The sequence below is a fragment of the Hemitrygon akajei genome, chromosome 3 (assembly GCF_048418815.1).
Source record: "Hemitrygon akajei chromosome 3, sHemAka1.3, whole genome shotgun sequence".
In the NCBI taxonomy this organism is placed as follows: Eukaryota; Metazoa; Chordata; class Chondrichthyes; order Myliobatiformes; family Dasyatidae; genus Hemitrygon; species Hemitrygon akajei.
The window spans coordinates 124483255-124500804 of NC_133126.1; the positions used below are offsets into that span (position 1 = coordinate 124483255).

At 42.4% G+C, this 17550-nt stretch overlaps 1 protein-coding gene across 2 annotated transcripts in view; it reads right to left on the reverse strand.

Annotated features, from left to right (window-relative positions):
• Positions 1-17550, reverse strand: part of inpp5d (inositol polyphosphate-5-phosphatase D) — a 136661-nt gene that overhangs the window by 13721 nt on the left and 105390 nt on the right. Inside the window, exons 24-26 of one of the 2 annotated variants that reach the window (XM_073040774.1) lie at positions 15035-15131; positions 7417-7536; positions 3435-4021 (exon numbers count right to left, since the gene is read on the reverse strand). In XM_073040774.1, the coding sequence (XP_072896875.1) occupies positions 3946-4021; positions 7417-7536; positions 15035-15131 (293 nt within the window). In that variant the 3' untranslated portion in view covers positions 3435-3945. Of the gene's footprint in view, positions 1-3434; positions 4022-7416; positions 7537-15034; positions 15132-17550 lie in introns of those variants that run through there. The other variant, XM_073040773.1, reaches the window with a different exon arrangement.

A 17550-nucleotide genomic window follows, 5' to 3' on the forward strand; every position in this document is an offset into this window, starting at 1 on the left:
ATAATTTTCCCACCTCCTTGACTTCTCTTCTTTTCCCCACACTGACCTCTTACCTTCTTCTCACCTACCTGTCACCTCCCCTCCTCCTTCACCCCTCTTATCAGGTTCCTTCCTCTCCATCCCTTTATCATTCCTACCCACCTAGCTTCACCTAGCACCTTTAGCTGTCCTCCTTCACAAACCCCTCTCCACCACTTTTTTATTCTGGCACCTTCCCCTTTTATTTCCAGTCCTGAAGAAGGGTCTCCGTCTGAAATGTTGGCTGTTTATTCATTTCCATGGATGCTTCCTGGCCTGCTGAGTTCTTCCAGCGTTTTGTGTGTGTTGCTTTGGATGTCCAGCCTCTGCAGACTTTCTCCTGTTTATTATTAGACCCTTGCGCTCCAATTTACTTGTAACTGAAGGGCAGTGACTTAGCTAACACACGTGTGAGGAGTATGCATGACCTCTCGGTGATTCTGGGGAATTTCCTGTGGTTGCTCTGGATTCTTCCCACATTCCATACAAGTGTGGTTCTTTGTAAAAACTCCCCATGTGTGTAACAATGTGGTAGAATGCTGGGGGCGGGCAGGAACCGTAAGGTGCTGAGAATCAAGTAAAGGATTATTGCAGGAGTAGTGTAAACGGGTGGTTGATGATGAGCGAGCCCAATGACCTGTTTCTGTGCTGTATCACTCTATAGCTCTATGAAGGCTGACTATTATTCTTCAACATTTATTTCTGCTTTATCAAATATGATAGATTCTTTATAAAAACACTCAACCACAAAAATCTATATTTCCACCTAGCCTTTCAAAAGAAAAGTCCTGCTCTTTCATTTTTCTTACTGAAGTACAAATACAGTTTCCACAACTTCTGAACATACCCATTTGCAGATGTTTTGTAAGACTTTCATACCTTACTTCAGCAGCATCAGTGACAATCTGAAGATAGAGCAGCTCACCTCCATCGCTGAAAGTAGTTATGACCCACTTCTTCCTCCTCCATGTCATCTGGTTAACACTCATTTACAATCCATACAAATATGTTACCCCTATTTTATGCCACCAATTTTATAATAGCTGCTTAGTTATATTTTTCCAAAGACTTTTTAAAACTCTGAATATTCCATATCTGCTGGTTTCCTCTTCATTGCTGGCTACAGACTTAGAAAACTTAGAAACTTTTGACAGATTGTTTCTTTGTATAAATCTGAACTGCAGCATATCATTTTCTAAATGCACTGTTCCAACATAACCAAAAGTATGTTTCCAACATTTTCTTTGCTACTGTGAGTTAGCCTGCTCACCTATAGTTCTGTGTTCTCTCTCCCTCTCTTTCTCTCTCTCTATCCTTTCCTGTGTAATGGGATTCCGATCTGCATTTTCCGATCAATGGACGTCATTCTAAACCCATCTCCATAACCAACAGTTTCAAAATCTTAGAATGCACACCAAGTTCAAAGAGTATGACAGCTTTGAATTCCAATAAATTTACTTCTATTAAAAAAAAGGCTTTAGTGGGAACATTCTTTTTCCCCACATTTTAGGAATATTTTTGGACTTTTTCACCATGACTTTTCCTTATTCCCATTACCCAATCCTCCCAATCACAATTTGTTTTAGCTGCATTAAACTCTTGACAAGATACAATTATTTAACCTCCATTATCAATGGATGGATCTCTTTACTGTGACGTTTTATTTCCTAAGGGAATGTATAATCATTACAAATTATGATGTAGTCTTAAATCTCCCTTCAATTCAGTTTTTGAAACCTGCTTCAACAAACTTGCAGTTTATTTGTTCATATGTAAGGATTTACATTTGGGCATAATGAAAACACGCCAAAATTCAAGGTTTTTTTCTCTCTTATTGCAGCCAGTCTTTCCCAGAGACTTCTTTTCTAAAACAACACTAGCATTTTTGAAATAAAATAACATGTTTCAAGTTTGGTCCCTTGACACATTGATTCCAGCATAGTACAACCGCAAATCTGCCAAGACTCACGTACATGTTGTTGTGTTTGCTGTACCAGCTTGCATTTTCCTTTATATATATTCTGACCAAAACTATAGCACCCTGACGGTATCTGTACACAGTGCCAGAGAGTATTTTCTGCCCTCTTTCTAAATTCCTCCTAAAGTAATTCTCCATGTCGATTTATGCTGTGGAGGACCATTGATTTTATATCCTCCTTCACAATCAGGGCTATTCCAATCCACTCCATCCTTTTACCAATTTGCCTGTCTTAAGAGACTGAAACTGTTGGGTTTTCAGTCCTGGCCATTCTACAATTGTGCCTCCATGCTGGTTAGATAATCAGAACTATTTATTTAGTTTTGTGCTTTTATTCATTCATTTTTAATAAATGCACCACACATTTAGATACAGCTTCTTCAGCTTTTGCTCTTTTTACTCTTCTGGCATAACCCAAGTCACCAACATCCTGCAGATTATAGTAAGACCTCCATCGTTCCTGCTCTGCGTGACTTTGCACAATGCTTCTCGATTCAACAATCCTGACTTTGTTCTTCCTGCCGTTGAATCTAGCCTTACAGAATCCTCCCTTTTTCTCACCCTCCTCTTCAGCTTTATTATTTTAAAACTCTACTTGCCACATTGGCCCTGCCTTGGTATCAATGGATTCCCATTGCTATATCCCAATGTTTCTCCTCTTTCCAATCTACTAGAACAACATTCCTTCTGGCTGTGTGCTACTTTTACATATTTATACCTGACCAAAACGGTGCTTTTTAAAACAGGAAAACACTGCAAGGGAATATAGTCCAGAAACTAAGCTATTTGAGTTATTAGTGACATGAGAGAGGTAGCATATTTGGAAGGAAAATGATGACCTTGGGTTCTAAATGCTCCGAACTAGAGGCACTTTCTTACCTTATTTCATGGTTTGTTGCAGAGGAAAAAAACTCAATGATAATTATTCCCAGGTTTGCCCTCTCCTAATCTCTTCTCAAGTGTCACTCTTCTCAGAATGAGGTGGGTTATTTTTGCTCACAACCCAGGCTGACACTTTAATCCAGTACTGAGGATATACCGCAGTTTGAAGTGCTATTTTTGACTGGGACATAATAAATGAGAACTTCACTGTTTGTACAGGGTCCAATAATAGGTTCTCCCTGCATCATGAGAAGCAGCACTGGGTATTCTACTAAAGCAGGGGTTTCCAACCCGGGGCAGCACAGACCCCTTCCTTAGTGGTAACGATCCATGGCGTAAGGCGGCTGGGAACCCTTTTTCTGATGGCATGGCTATTATTCTGCAGAAATCATCAACACCTTGTGACGCTTTATCCACCATTAGCGGAGTAGTCTGCAGAATTGCTTCAGAGCCCCTGTAAGTGTTTTTGTAAAAGTGTAAAGAAATGAAAGGCAATCCAAGTTCCTTTTCTGAACCTGTCAACGCATGAATAATGTTCAGATATGACTGTGGCCAATTTGTTAACTTGAACCTAGATGCCTGAGATGCTGTCCCAGTGAAATTTGCATCGATTCTGTTTGATTTGCAATGCAAATTAATTTCTTCATGCTTATACTTTATTATATCTTAAATGAGTATTTTTCATCAATGGAAAAAAACTCTTAAGGTATATTTGCTGAATCTTAACATTGTTTTCAAGCTTCAGTTTCCAGATTACCTTCAAGTTGTACATGACTCGCCTTTGATCAGCTTCTGGGCATCAGATTCACCGTCACACTGACCCATTTTATTTTTATTCATTTGTTCTATATTAGAAGTATTTCTGCCAGTACAACACATGAAGCTAACTGACTTTTCCCAGCTTCTCCTCCATTTCCTGCCAGCTCCTGTTCCATCACCGTTTGCACTGCCCTCTCGTCCCTACGCACATCTCTATTACCGACATGGTCCTCAAGTCCTTCCTGTTTCATTGAGACTTCCTGACCACTGCTGTTGCTCTTCTTTATGCTTCAGGTTTCCTGTTGTGATTAACACCTTCTGTGTGCTCTTGGTTGGCCTTCCAGTGCCTCTACTTTGCCTCTGACTGAAGCGGCTCTGTGGGCACTGAACATGTCAAACATATCCATTTGTAAGAATGAATGTTATAAACCATTCTCAGTCCCAGTGTTACTTTGACAGTGATGCAGAAAAATACATTAGTTTAGCACAGCATACATAAACAGAACATACAGTAATAAAGCTTCCAAGACATAAGTATTATAGAAGTACAGCACATATAATATTAGGGTACACGGGGACGGAAAAGGCAAACAAGTATTTACAAACAGGAATGAAATACAATTAAAGGAATGCAGAGTGAAGAGCCCAAGATACAAATACAAAAACATCACATACACAGCAATATATCATTGAAAAAGCAAAAAACCGTATATGCTGGAGATTTGAAATAATGGAAGTACTCCACAGGCCAGATGGTGACAGAAATGGAGTTAATCTTTCAGCTCAGCCGCACTCGTCAGAACTGATAGAGGGCCACGAATCTAAGGGGTTAACCCAGTTTCCCTCTCCACAGGCGCTGTCTGACCTGCTAAGTATTTTCAGCATTTGCTGTTTTTTGTAGACGTATACAGTGAATTACATAGATGACACGGAATGGAAACAACTGCTCCGTGCAGGTGCTTATGATTCCCTGAAGCCTCCACTCACTCTACACTAACAACACTGTTAGTTTCTCTTTCACGAGTTTCTCCAGGTTCCTGTGAAATGCATCAATGGTATTTTCCTCAATGCGGTAGCAAGTTCCACGTTCTCAGGATGAAGAGGATTCTACTGAATTTCCTGTTGGATTAAATATTCACTCCCTAATATTCATTGCCCTTGGTTTGGTCTCCTCAGGTAGAAACCTTGCCTCCACCGAATACTCTGAAAACAGTGGATTCCGATTAATTGAGTCATCGGTTAATTGGGGCAGCCGCTTATTTGGACAACTCTTAAAGAACAAAAAACAATTCAAAAAAATAGCTGGGATTCCCTTTGTTTATTTGGGAAATTATGATGCTTAATTGGGACAGGAGACTAGGGCAAACAGTTTTTAAATAGCTTCAGTTGAGTGTGTATTCAAAAAGCAGTGAATGTTGGCAAGATACAAGCAGTAAGACAACTCAAAACTGGTTTGCTCACTGCGGTTTCAAGCATTCAGAATTGAAGATGCCAGAGACGACCGGGGGTGAAAATGAAACAATTGCATTACTTCAACAAGCTTGGGACCAGAAAGAATTTGAAGGTATTGACAATCATTTTGAATGTTACAATGAAAATGAAGATTTGAAGGATGCAATCATCAAAAAGATTGTATGAAGGCTGTCCATTATACGTACTCTGAATCTGCATTGATTTTGTTCATTTACAAGTCAATCAAAAGAATATGGCAGCATACACTGAGTAACTATTCCAATAACTATAACTAGAAGGTTATCCATACATAACCATTGGGAACTACAGTTTTATAGTACTGTAGTAGAATTGTTAGTTTCTAATTCATTCTGTACTTCTCTTAAATGCATAATTTATTAGTTAAGTGGTAGGTTGTTCTTTCTTATATGTTTTTAGCTATTTCCAAGAAATTTCAGCTAATGAGGTCGCCTCTTAATTGGGACAAAATGTACTGGTCCCGGTGTGTCACCATTAATTGGAATCCACTGTAAATACTACAGTAATGGCAAATAAATCTCTAAGCCATAAATATGATCTGAAAGCACTGCACATAGAGGATAAAAATTAAATATAAATATTTGTAAATAGAAGATGAAGGGTGATGAGTACACATTCAAAACTGAAACAAACATTCAGAGATACATACTGTAAAGATGACAGGAAACTAATTAATACGAATGTGCCACTAAATACAACAATATCTGAGAAAATCAAGAGTTTGAAGGTGGGTCTACACTGGGACAGAGATACAAATATATAGGAAAACATTAATCTGCAGGAATATAACTCTATCATTAATAAACTTATATAAGCTTAATTTATTAAAGGCAATACAAGTTCTTTTTGAACCTTTTCAAAGCACGAGTAATATTCCGGTTACTGCGGTCAATTTATTAGGTTGGAATTAGTTGCCTGAGACGCTGATCCAGTACCAGTGACCCAGGTTCAATTCCCGCCACTGCCTGTAGGGAGTTTGTACATTCTGCCCATGACTTTGTGGGTTTCCCTCGGGTGCTCCAGTTTCCTCCCACAGTCCAAAGAGATGCTAGGTCAATTGGTCATTGCAAATTGTCCCGTGATTAGGCTGGGGTTAAATTGGGGGTTTGCTGGGAGGCATGCCTCGATGAGCCGGAAAGGCCTATTCCACACTGTATCCCAATAAATAAATAAAACTATACTTTCACATTAAGTAAACAGAATAAAATAATTGTTAAAAAGGACAGAAATGAATTACTTTCTGTCACTAAATGCTAGTTATGTTCCCTCGCACTATCTGGTGCCTGTGAGTCTGATGGCAGGCAAATACGACCTGGGGCTGGGACGCGTCCACATTTAGCACAGCTACTCAAGAGTTGCACTGCATCATCGAAGTGTCCAGTAACAGAACACAAAAGGGCTCAGCACAGAGACACAGCGGATCGAAGGAATATCCCCCTGCAAAGCAGGGCCAGGGAGAAAACAGATCTAGCCTGGGAAACATCAGAATGAAAAGCTGACGAGTGAAGTTATCATTGAATAATGGGTGGCCTTTAAAACAGGGATGCTCCAGCTGCAGTGTGGCCCTGTTCCTGAGAGAGCGAAGGATGAGCGAAGCAAAGATGCAGCTCCCTGAGTAACCTGAAAGGATTTGTTCTGCTAAGGGAGGAGCAAAAGGATGTGTAGCATCTGCATTAATCTTGCATAGTACTGGTACAGGCACGGTGGACAGACTGAATTCCCGTGCTATAACCGTTTTGTAACTTGCTGATACAGCTTATTAACTGTCTACCCCCAGGCTTCTCATCACACTATTCTCACATATTAAGCCACCCCTATACTGCCACAGAAGACCTTATAGTTGATCAAAAGCAGTTGCAACTCCAAATTGTTTAGGCAAAACCTAGGCGGAACTCTGCATTGTAACATTGACTTGTGTCACAAATCCAGTACAGTTCCAGAAAATGGAACCATTGCCCTTGCACACTCTGGGTCTACAATGAGGATGGTCTCACGTTTGAGTTGATTTTGTTCAACACCAACCAGTGCTGACTCACTTTGTAGGCTTGCTTGCCTATAACAGGGTCAGACTATGCAGTGAATGCACTGTATTGTTCTATGCACTCATGCTTGGCAAGGACTGGGCTAACGGAGTTCAGATTATGCTTTTAACAAGGCCCTAGACAGGTATGAAGTCATCACAAGTGCTGAGTTTTTCATCCTTTGAATTTGATCCTAATCCAGAGTTCACAGGGAGAGGCCCACATGAACTAACGCCTTTCCTCTTTTTGGGTTCTCAGTTATAGTACCTTGAGGGCTTGGCATCATCCTTGGCGGTGCTGTCTGGTAGGCACGGTAACGGCACTCGGTCTCGAGCCTTGGCAGCTGCTTCTTCTGCTACCACATTGGAGGACGATCTTGTTGCTAACCTAATGCAATGGTGAAAGGACACATCATTTCCAAGAAAATATTATTTCCCGTTCACACCAACTCAACATCAACTGTGCCCAGTATCTTTGTTGAGAACGTTCCGATCAGAATATTCAGCACATTTTATACACTGCCTGAACTGGAACTAACAGTTGTGTGACAAGACTTCCTCACCAATTTCATTCGCATGTAGGCAGTGCAGATAACAGCAAACTGGAGCACAGTGTTGGATTGGGAGTGACTGAATGGATTAGACAATAAAAAACAGATGAACTAGAAGTCTCTGGGTTCAATTCTCATTCCAAAGCATTGAGTGTATAAATCTAGGCTGACAATTTTGATAGAATGCTGGAGGTGCCATCTCCTAGACACAACCATAGAGGCACATAGAGAGCATCCTATCAGGTGCATCACAGCTTTGTAAGGCAGACATCACGAAACCAGCTTCCCCTGATGAAGGGTCTTGACCTGATACATTTACTCTTCATTTCCCTCCATAGATGCTCCCTGACCTGCTGAGATCCTCCAGAACTTTGTGTCTGTTGCTTCCCTCTATTAATTTTGTACAATTAACACTAACCTTTTAAACGGACCTCTTGTATAACAGGGATATCTCATGGTTACAACCCCAGCACTGTATTTGTCTACCTGCACAACACTTTCTCTGCTACAACAACTCTGCATTCTGCATGGTTTGTTTTTGGCCCCTTTTATACCACCTCGGTGTATCTGTGTAAGGAATGATCTGCCGGGAAGGCATACAAATAGAGCTGCATCTCAGTCGGTGTGACAAAAATAAACCAATCACCAAATACCAAACAAAATTATTGAACCATGACAATCTCTTAGAAACAGAACTTATTCCTTATTAGTGCCCAATCCATCCATAAAACAACATAACCAAACAAATCCCTGGTTATCCTTGCATTTCCTATAAGAGATCACATAGCTGATGAAGTGCTTTGGGAAATCGCAAATATAATGACTTACACAGTATAAAATGCAATTGTCTGTCTTTAACTAATAGGCATATATTGTTTTGTGAGACCCCACTTCCAACATTTTTGTAGTACCATTGCAGTGGTTCCTAGTGGGTCCTCAGGTGGTTGAAAAGGCCAATCTGCAGACACGAGTAAGTGGTGGCAGTGGCTGATGATTGGGTCTTTTCGTTGTTCATTCTTTCCTTTCTCAGCTGCCCCTTGTTCTCTGCAGCCCAGCAGAGGTGGGTCTCATGTAGCACTACTCCCTCTTGAACAGATTTCCTCTAGGTGCATCTATTGAGTGCAATGTCTTCCCACTTTTTAGATGTCATGTTGAATTTGTTCATGCTGATTTTTATGCTATTTTTGAAGCAATTTCTTTGCCCACCGGGGGCTCACTGACCTTCCTTCAACTGGGAGTCAAGTACCTGTTTGAGGAGATGTGAGTTTGGCATCCAAATGTCATGACTTTTCTATCGGAGTTGGTGTTGTTTTATTGTGAAGGAGATGCTGTTCCTGTGGCCTCCTCCAGTACACCAGCGTTAGTACGTCTGTCCTTCCAGCTGATCCTCAAAACCTTTCATAAGGTTCTTTGGTAGGATTGTTCCAGGGTTTTCAGGTGACCACTGTAGGTGGTCCATACTCAGATCTAGGAAGATCTGAATGTAGGAAGGACAACTGCTCTGCAGACTAAAAGTTTTGTTTGGGCCTGTATGTCACAGTCTACAAAGACTCTTTTCCTTAATATTACATGGGCTGCACTAACATTGCTCAGGCGGTGGTTGATCTCTGAGTCGACGTCTGCTTTTGAGGAGAGAATGCAACCAAGGCAGGGAGAGTGAACTATATTTTCAAGGATAAATGACTGGCTTGGTGGTGGCTGAGAAAGGGATTGTGTCTTTTTTATATTTAAACCAAGACCCAGGGCACAATATGTCTTGCAAAGGTATTGGGGATACACTGGAGTTCTCTTTCAGAGTGTGCTGTGATGGCATCGTCATCTGCATAATGATGCTCCATGATAGTGGTTGTGCTGACCTTGTTCTTGGCCTGGAACTGGTTGACAGTGTTTTCCGTTCTGTGCACGATTGGGATTCCCTAAGTCAGGCCTTGGCCAATGAGGTGAAAGATGACAGCAATAAAAATGGCAGATAGGGTGGGTGCAATGAGAAAGTAAGGAGGCATGGGATCCAAGGGGATATTGCATTGTAGATCCAGAACCGGCTTGCCCACAGAAGGCAACAATTGGTTGGAAATGGGTCATATTCTGCATGGAGATCAGTGACCAGTGGTGTGCCTCAGGGATCTGTTCTGGGACCCCTACTCTTCATGATTTTTATAAATGACCTGGATGAAGAAGTGGAGGGATGGGTTAGTAAATTTGCTGATGACACAAAGATTGGGGGTGTTGTGGATAGTGTGGAGGGCTGTCAGGGGGTACAGAGGTACATTGATAGGAAGCAAAAATGGGTTGAGAAGTGGCAGATGGAATTCAACCCAGATAAGTGTGAGGTGGTTCATTTTGGTAGGTCAAATATGATGTTAGAATATAGTATTAATGGTAAGACTCTTGGCAGTGTGGAGGATCAGAGGGATCTTGGGGTCCGAGTCCAAAGGACACTGAAAGCAGCTATGTAGGTTGACTCTGTGGTTAAGAAGGCATACGGTGCATTGGCATTCATTAATTGTGGGATTGAGTTTAGGAGCCGAGAGGTAATATTGCAGCTGTATTGGACCCTGGTCAGACCCCACTTGGAGTACTGTGCTCAGTTCTGGTCTCCTCACTACAGGAAGGATGTGGAAACTATAGAAAGGGTGCAGAGGAGATTTACAAGGATGTTGCCTGAATTGGAGAGCATGCCTTATGAGAATAGGCTGAGTGAACTCAGCCTTTTCTCCTTCAAGCGACGGAGGATGAGAGGTGACCTGATAGAGGTGTATAAGATGATGAGAGGCATTGGTCGTGTGGATAGTCAGAGGCTTTTTCCCAGGGATGGAATGGCTAGCACGAGAGGGCACAGTTTTAAGGTGCTTGGAAGTAGGTACAGAGGAGATGTCAGGGTAAGTTTTATTTACACAGAGAGTGGTGAGTGCATGGAATGGGCTGCTGGCAATGGCGGCGGAGGTGGATCCGATAGGGTCTTTTAAGAGACTCCTGGATAGGTACATAGAGCTTAGGAAAAGAGGGCTATGGGTAACCTTAGATAGTTTCTAAGGTAAGGACATGTTTGGAACAGCTTTGTGGGTCGAAGGGCCTGTATTGTGCTGTAGGTTTTCTTTCTATGATGCACCCAATTTGACTCCTGAGTTGCCGGTGAATGGTTCCAATTCAGCGCCACTATTACTGAGTACTGTGGCTGACATGTCATCACACAGCAGTCTCAGTATTTGTAAGTACTTGTCAGGATAGCCAAGATTTGATAGTATATGCCAGAGAGCTTGACAGTTTACTGTATCAAATCTATGAAAGCCAAGTACAAAGGTTGCCTTTATTCACGGCAATTTTCCTGTAATTGGTGTGCTGGGAATATCATGTCTATTGTACCTTTTGGTTTGCACGTGGCCAAGTGGTTAAGGCATTCATCTAGTGATCTGAAGGTTGCTAGTTCGAGCCTTGGCTGAGGCTGCATGTGTGTCCTTGAGCAAGGCACTTATCCACACATTGCTCTGCGACGACACCGGTGCCAAGCTGTATGGGTCCTAATGCCCTTACCTTGGACAACATCAGTGGCGTGGAGAGGGGAGACTTGCAGCTTGGGCAACTGCCGGTCTTCCATTAAAAAAAACTTTGCCAGCCCAGGCCTGCGCCCTGGAAACTCTCCAAGGTGCAAATCCATGGTCTATCGAGACTAACGGAGGCCTACTACCTTTTGGTGGGTGGAAACCACATTGTGATTCAGGGAGTACTTCAGATAGCGAATGGAGTCAATTAACAAGGATACGAGCATATGTGCAAGCACTTTGTCTGTTGCTGATAGGAGGGAGACGCCTCTGTAATTGTCGCAATCTGCCTTGTCTCCCTTCTTGAATGTGCTCATTATTAGAGCATCTCTGAGCTCTGAGTTCCTTTTCCCAGACCTTCAGGAGAAAGACATGTGTGTGGTACAGGTCAGCTGGCCCACCTTCCTTAAGGATCCCATCAGGTCCAATGGCATTGTTGCTCTTCACACTCCTGATGACATCACAAGCCTCTTTCATACCAAGAGCTTCCCCCATCTTTCCTCTCACAGGTCTCTGGAGGACTTGATTAGTAACCTTTGGTTCAGCAGTGTTGTTACGGTTAAGAAAGAAGACAGCTATCAAGCCCAGCATCCATGGCATTGGGTTTGCCAGCTCGTCAGTCAACACTCTGAACTTCTCGTGGGGAATCAGTGAATGTCTCACGATGATCCATTTGGCACTTGCCAACAACCAGATAGCAACCATCATCAGTGCTTATGCACCAACTCTGGACTTGCACGAGTATGACAAAGAGGCCTTCTATGCTTGCCTAGATGCGACAGTATCAAACATCCCCAAGGATGAGGTAATTCTTTTAGGGGTTGGGACTTCATGCTTTGGAAGAGTAGCGTAGGAAAGGAAGGAATTGGCAACTTCAACTTAATTGGAGTACTGCTTCTCTCCACATGTGCTGAGCACGATCTGATCACCAAAACTCTTTTGCATCAGAAAAACAAATTCAAGGCATTGTGGCAGCAGCCCCGATCTGGGCAGTGGCATCTCATTGACTGTGTCATTGTCCGAGTTAGGGATCGGCACGATGTGAATATCACAAAGGCCAGGAATGGCCCCGAAGACAGCTGGACAGATCATTGACTGATCCGCTCCAACAAGCGCCGGGCCGGATCAGGAAGACTGGGTGCAGGTTGAATCCAGGCAGCGGGGTCCAGGCCCCATTGCGTATCAAAGCGACTGAACCCTATGTTTGGATGATGATTTAGGCACTGGGCTGGATTGAAAAGGTCAGGGTGTCAGGGGCCAAGGTTCAGCTTGCTGCTCCATGATGTTTACTCGGCTCTGCACTGAACTAAGGGTCTGTGCACGGACTCTATTTGTGGACTTCAGTTCTGAATGCTATTTGCTTGCTCTTATTGTTTACAAGATTTATTTTTTCCCCCTGTGCATTGGGTGCTTGAAGATCTTTTTTCCAAAAATTGGTTCTTTTGAGTTTCTTTGTTCTGTGGCTGCCTGTAAAGAGGTGAATCTGAAGGTTGTATAATGTTTACATACTTTGATAATAAATGTACTTTGAACTTTGTACTGCCTTTTTACATTTGACCTCCCAAAGTGCAACACATCACATTTCTCTGTGTTAAACTCCATCTGCCACGTCTCTGCCCACACGTGCTTTGATGACAAATCTACTTTGAACTTTTTGAACTTTGAATCATGTCCATCAGACTCATGAAAAAGAGAAATGTTCATAAGAAGAGACCAGGCCAAGACTAAAACTCAAGAGCCTGGTTGACACTGCCACCCAAAAGCACCTTCAGGCCTCATTTGGGGAAAACCTCCAACCGGATTATCTGGAAGATATCGAAGAGCATTGGGGTCTGCTTAAGTCCACTACCTTTCATACCTGCAAAAACATCCTTATGGTACAAGTCCAGGAAACATCAGGAATGGTTTGATGATAATGACAGGGAGATAGAACAATTTATCTCCAAGAAACAGAAAGCCTTTTCTGCCTGGCAGAATGACATTGGCAGCAGAGCCAAAAGAAGACTTTACTCCAGGGCCAAGCCAAATGTCCAGCACCGGGCGAAGGAGCTAAAAACTTCTTGGCGGAGTAAGCAAGCCCTGGAAATGTAGAAAATGGCAGATTCTGGTGACACAAGAGGCTTTCATGGTGCTGCCAAGGCAAGGCAGTCTACGGACCAGCGGTGGGGGGAGTGGAGGGAGGTAGAGAGGGGTGGAGAGAGGGGAGGTGGAGGGAGGTTTGGACGAGGAGGTTGGGGGATGTTGGAGAGGGGGACAGTTGGGGGCTGAGGGGCGAGGGGGTGGGTTCAGAGGGGGAGGGACCATAGAGGTGGGGGACAGAGGGCACAGGGGAGAGAGAGGGGGGATTAATCAGAATGAGGTTCAAAATCACTGAAGTGCCTGAGTGGGAGGTGGAGAGGGAGTTTTGGATTTGACAGAATTTTTTTTATTATTTAGCTTTTATTATTTAGACATACAGCATAGTAACAGGGTCTTCCGGCCTAACTACACCCATGTGACCAATTTCACCAATTGACGAGTATGTCTTCGTACCATCGAAGGAAACCCATACGGTCACAGTGAGAATGTACAAACTGCTTACAGGCAACAGCGGGAATCGTTATTGTTGACCCTTCTCTGCTGTTATTTTCTATTTTTCTTTTACCATCATGACATCCTGTGGTGGGTATTTCTCAGAGATAATGATCATACAAGGTGAAACGTCAGGCATCCCATATTTATCGTTGAAAAGATCAACTCTTCAAGGTGCTAGGTGTTACTACAATAATCTGGGCATTGAATGAAGTAAGTGTTGTGGGCAGATCAATTCTCACCCAGAAACTGAAAGTGTCTTTTATGGTTTTCTCAAATGGAAACCTAGAAATTTCACCAACAGGTCAACTGCAACACAATGATTTAACAAGATCTTACATTTCAACACTGAACGCTGGGACATACTGGGTTGACCTTAAAGAGCTGGCATGAATTTATCAGTGTGCTCCCTCCATGCAGACCCCTTATAAATCAATCGCCCAGTTTAAAGTGGGGAAAATTCAGTACAACTAGCTAACCATAGGATAATGCACCAGCCATCTTGTTATTTTTGCTCTGCCTTCCTGAGCTACTGAACAAGAGAAGTTGTAAAAACTGCTGATGTGGGCAGTGGCCTGATCTGTTATAACAGCTAGTGGAATACTGTGATGTACCATTGAAACAAAGATACAAATTCCATTCACACTTATATTCCCAAGTGCAAATTTCATTACCAAACACATCTTTAGCCTCAATGCCAATTCAAAACAAATCCATCGAAACAATTCGATTGCTATCCCAACCTTAATGCCAAGTTTACTTCAATCACTATCTCAGCCTAAACCTTAAATCCACCCTAACACCCGAATTCCAGTCCCAAATGTATTTCTATGTGTCCAAACTCCAAATGGTTGGCCTGGTGGTGTAGTGGCATCAGCACCGGACTTCGAGGTGAGTGGTCCTGGGTTCGAATCTCGCCGGCTCCTGCACACTTTCCATCTGTACTGGGTTGAGTGTCGAGCTTGCAACTCGGCTTTGTGGAAAACACACAAAATGCTAAGGTAGCGACAATGGTTGCCGCCTGATGTGCCACAAGGCACAAAGAGGACCAGCTAACTCCGAATGCCATAGCAGCCATTGCTTGAATCTTAGGGTTCCCATAAAATATAGCAGCAGAATTAGGCCATCCGGCCCCTCAAGTCTCCTAAAACCCATCATGTAGCCATCCCAGCATCGACTCAAATCTAAAACAAATGTAATCTTATATTAACTAAACGGAACTTACCTTGCAGACCTGTCTCCAGTTTTTTGAGGTTCTGCATAAGTACTTGTTTTGTTTTGTTTAACTGAAATCATATCATCTTTTTCCAACTGTATAAAATCTGCAATTAAGAAGCAAATTAAATGAAATGCCAACTGAGTGAAAGAAATATAAAAACAAGGTTAACGTTACAACTGTTTAGAAAATCCCATGCACAATTTAGAACATGATATTCTCAATGTAATATTATCCATTACAATCACACCTATCGAGCATACTGATGACTTGGCATATAAAGGGATTGCCTATGTAGTAATGAGCCATGGAACACATTCAATGTGGGGCACCTATTCAGTCAGGATGTAATACAATCTATATATTGCTCTGAAAATATTGAGTTCTCGCTATGGATCATAAAGCTCTGTGCACCAGCTCCTTTGTCCTCTTAAACCCTATACTTTGAATATCTGTACCACACAGGTTGGTGTAGGGGAGTTTCCTGGAATCCCTGTGCTCTCACAACATTTCGATGGGACTAATGCTAGAACCTGCACCTTTTGTTGTGGATCTCAAGTACAATAACAATGTAACATGAGCAACCAAATGCAGCCTCGGGGTGCTCAGATCAACTGGCCAACATACAAATGTATATACATACAAATAAAAGAGAAAAAAGATATATATAGTGAGGTAGTGTTCTTGGGTTCAATATCCATTCAAAAACCTGATGGCAGAGGGGAAGAAGCTGTTCCTGAATCATTGAGTGTGCCTCTTCAGGCTCCTGTACCTCCTCCCTGAAGGTAGCAATGAGATATTTGTGAGTGTCTTTGGTGACATACCAAATCTCCTCAAGCTCCTAATGAAATATAGTCACTGTTGTGCCTTCTTTGTAACTGCATTTATACGTTGGGCCCAGGATAGATCCTCAGAGATGTTGTCACCCAGGAACTTGAAAGTGCTCACTCTTTCCACCTCTAATGTCTTGATGAAGACCATGTGTTCCCTCGGCTTACCCTTTCCTGAGTCCACAATCAATTCTTTGGTGGGACTGATGCTGAGTGAAAGGTCGTTGCTGCGACACCACTCAACCAGCTGATCTACCTCACTCCTGTATGCCTTCTCATCATTTGAGATGCCGTCAGCAATAGCAGTGTCATCAGAAAATGGCACTTGAGCTGTGCCTAGCCACACAGTTACAAGTGTAAAGACAGCAGAGCAGTGGGCTAAGCACTCTTCCTTGACGGGTCATCTGTGTTGATTATCAGCAAGGTAGAGATATTATTACCAATCCGCATAGACTGGGGTCTTCCAGTCAGGCCCAGGTTTTTGACTAGATCTGTGGAATGATTGTGTTAAACCAGCTAGTTAATGTTGAAGTGTAGACCACTTCTGAAAGAATTAGCTCTCTCTTTCAGCTAATATCACCTGGACCTAGACTCTCCAACCAATGGAAGTTTATTGTTTCCATTTATCCCATCAACTCCACTCATATTGCCAGCTGCACCAAAGGAGTCACTGGTTTTGTCCTCTGTAGGTTAGCACACCTTGAAATATGCACAGTTAAAAGGCATGCTTGAGGTCAGACACTGGTGCACCTGAATGTTCACTGATTACCATCGAGCACAGTGACACAACACTGGCTTACTACAGCCAGGGTGAGGGAACAATTTCCATTTGGTCCTTCAGCCTTATACCCTGGAGGACTGGTGTGTGGATGGTGATCACCTGCATGAGATCACTGGTGGTTCAAAAGGTCAGTGCACGTGACGCTTAAAAACTCACTTTACATTTACGATGTCATATTTTGATGTGTTTCTTGATTTACCTCTACATTTTAAATATTTATTTTGTAATTATTGAAATCCACCTGAATAGCTTTTAAATGTTTCACCATTATACAGAGTTAAAAATCCTTTGACAATGGCAATTAGTAGTGTGGATGAAGAGGTAAAGATCTAGGATCCAATGATTGAGCTTGGCTTGCTGCTCAGACCCCATCCATTTCATGGACCCCTGTTGTAGAGGATCAGCTTGAAGTGGCCACCATTTCTAGAAGATGGCTGCCCTGGTAGAGACCATGGCAGTGAGTCCAGGGAGAAGGCCTGCTTGATTTATCCCAATACTTTGAAAACTTTTACTGTCATCCTCAAAAGTGACAGTAATCTCACCCTGCAAGTGGAATCCATGTATCGTTCTGCAACGTTCACGCTGCACTCCTTCCAAAGCCCAGAAATTCTCACTGAACCCCAAGACTAATTAGGAGTTTGTTTAGATTTAAATTAATGATGGCCCCCTTTGTAAAAGTCCTGGAGTATGTAATATGTTTTAACATGTATATCTATGACATTTTACAGGACCATCTATTTATGTTACCATTCTTTCTACTTTATCATCATACAAAAAGTTCTCAATTTTATCCCCTTTAGGTCCAAAGTTGCTGATCTCAAATTTTCCTACATTACATTGGATTTACCACCATTTTCCTATTTACTAAATAGGGATTTTTCACGTTAACGTTGCCATTATCATACTTTACGTCC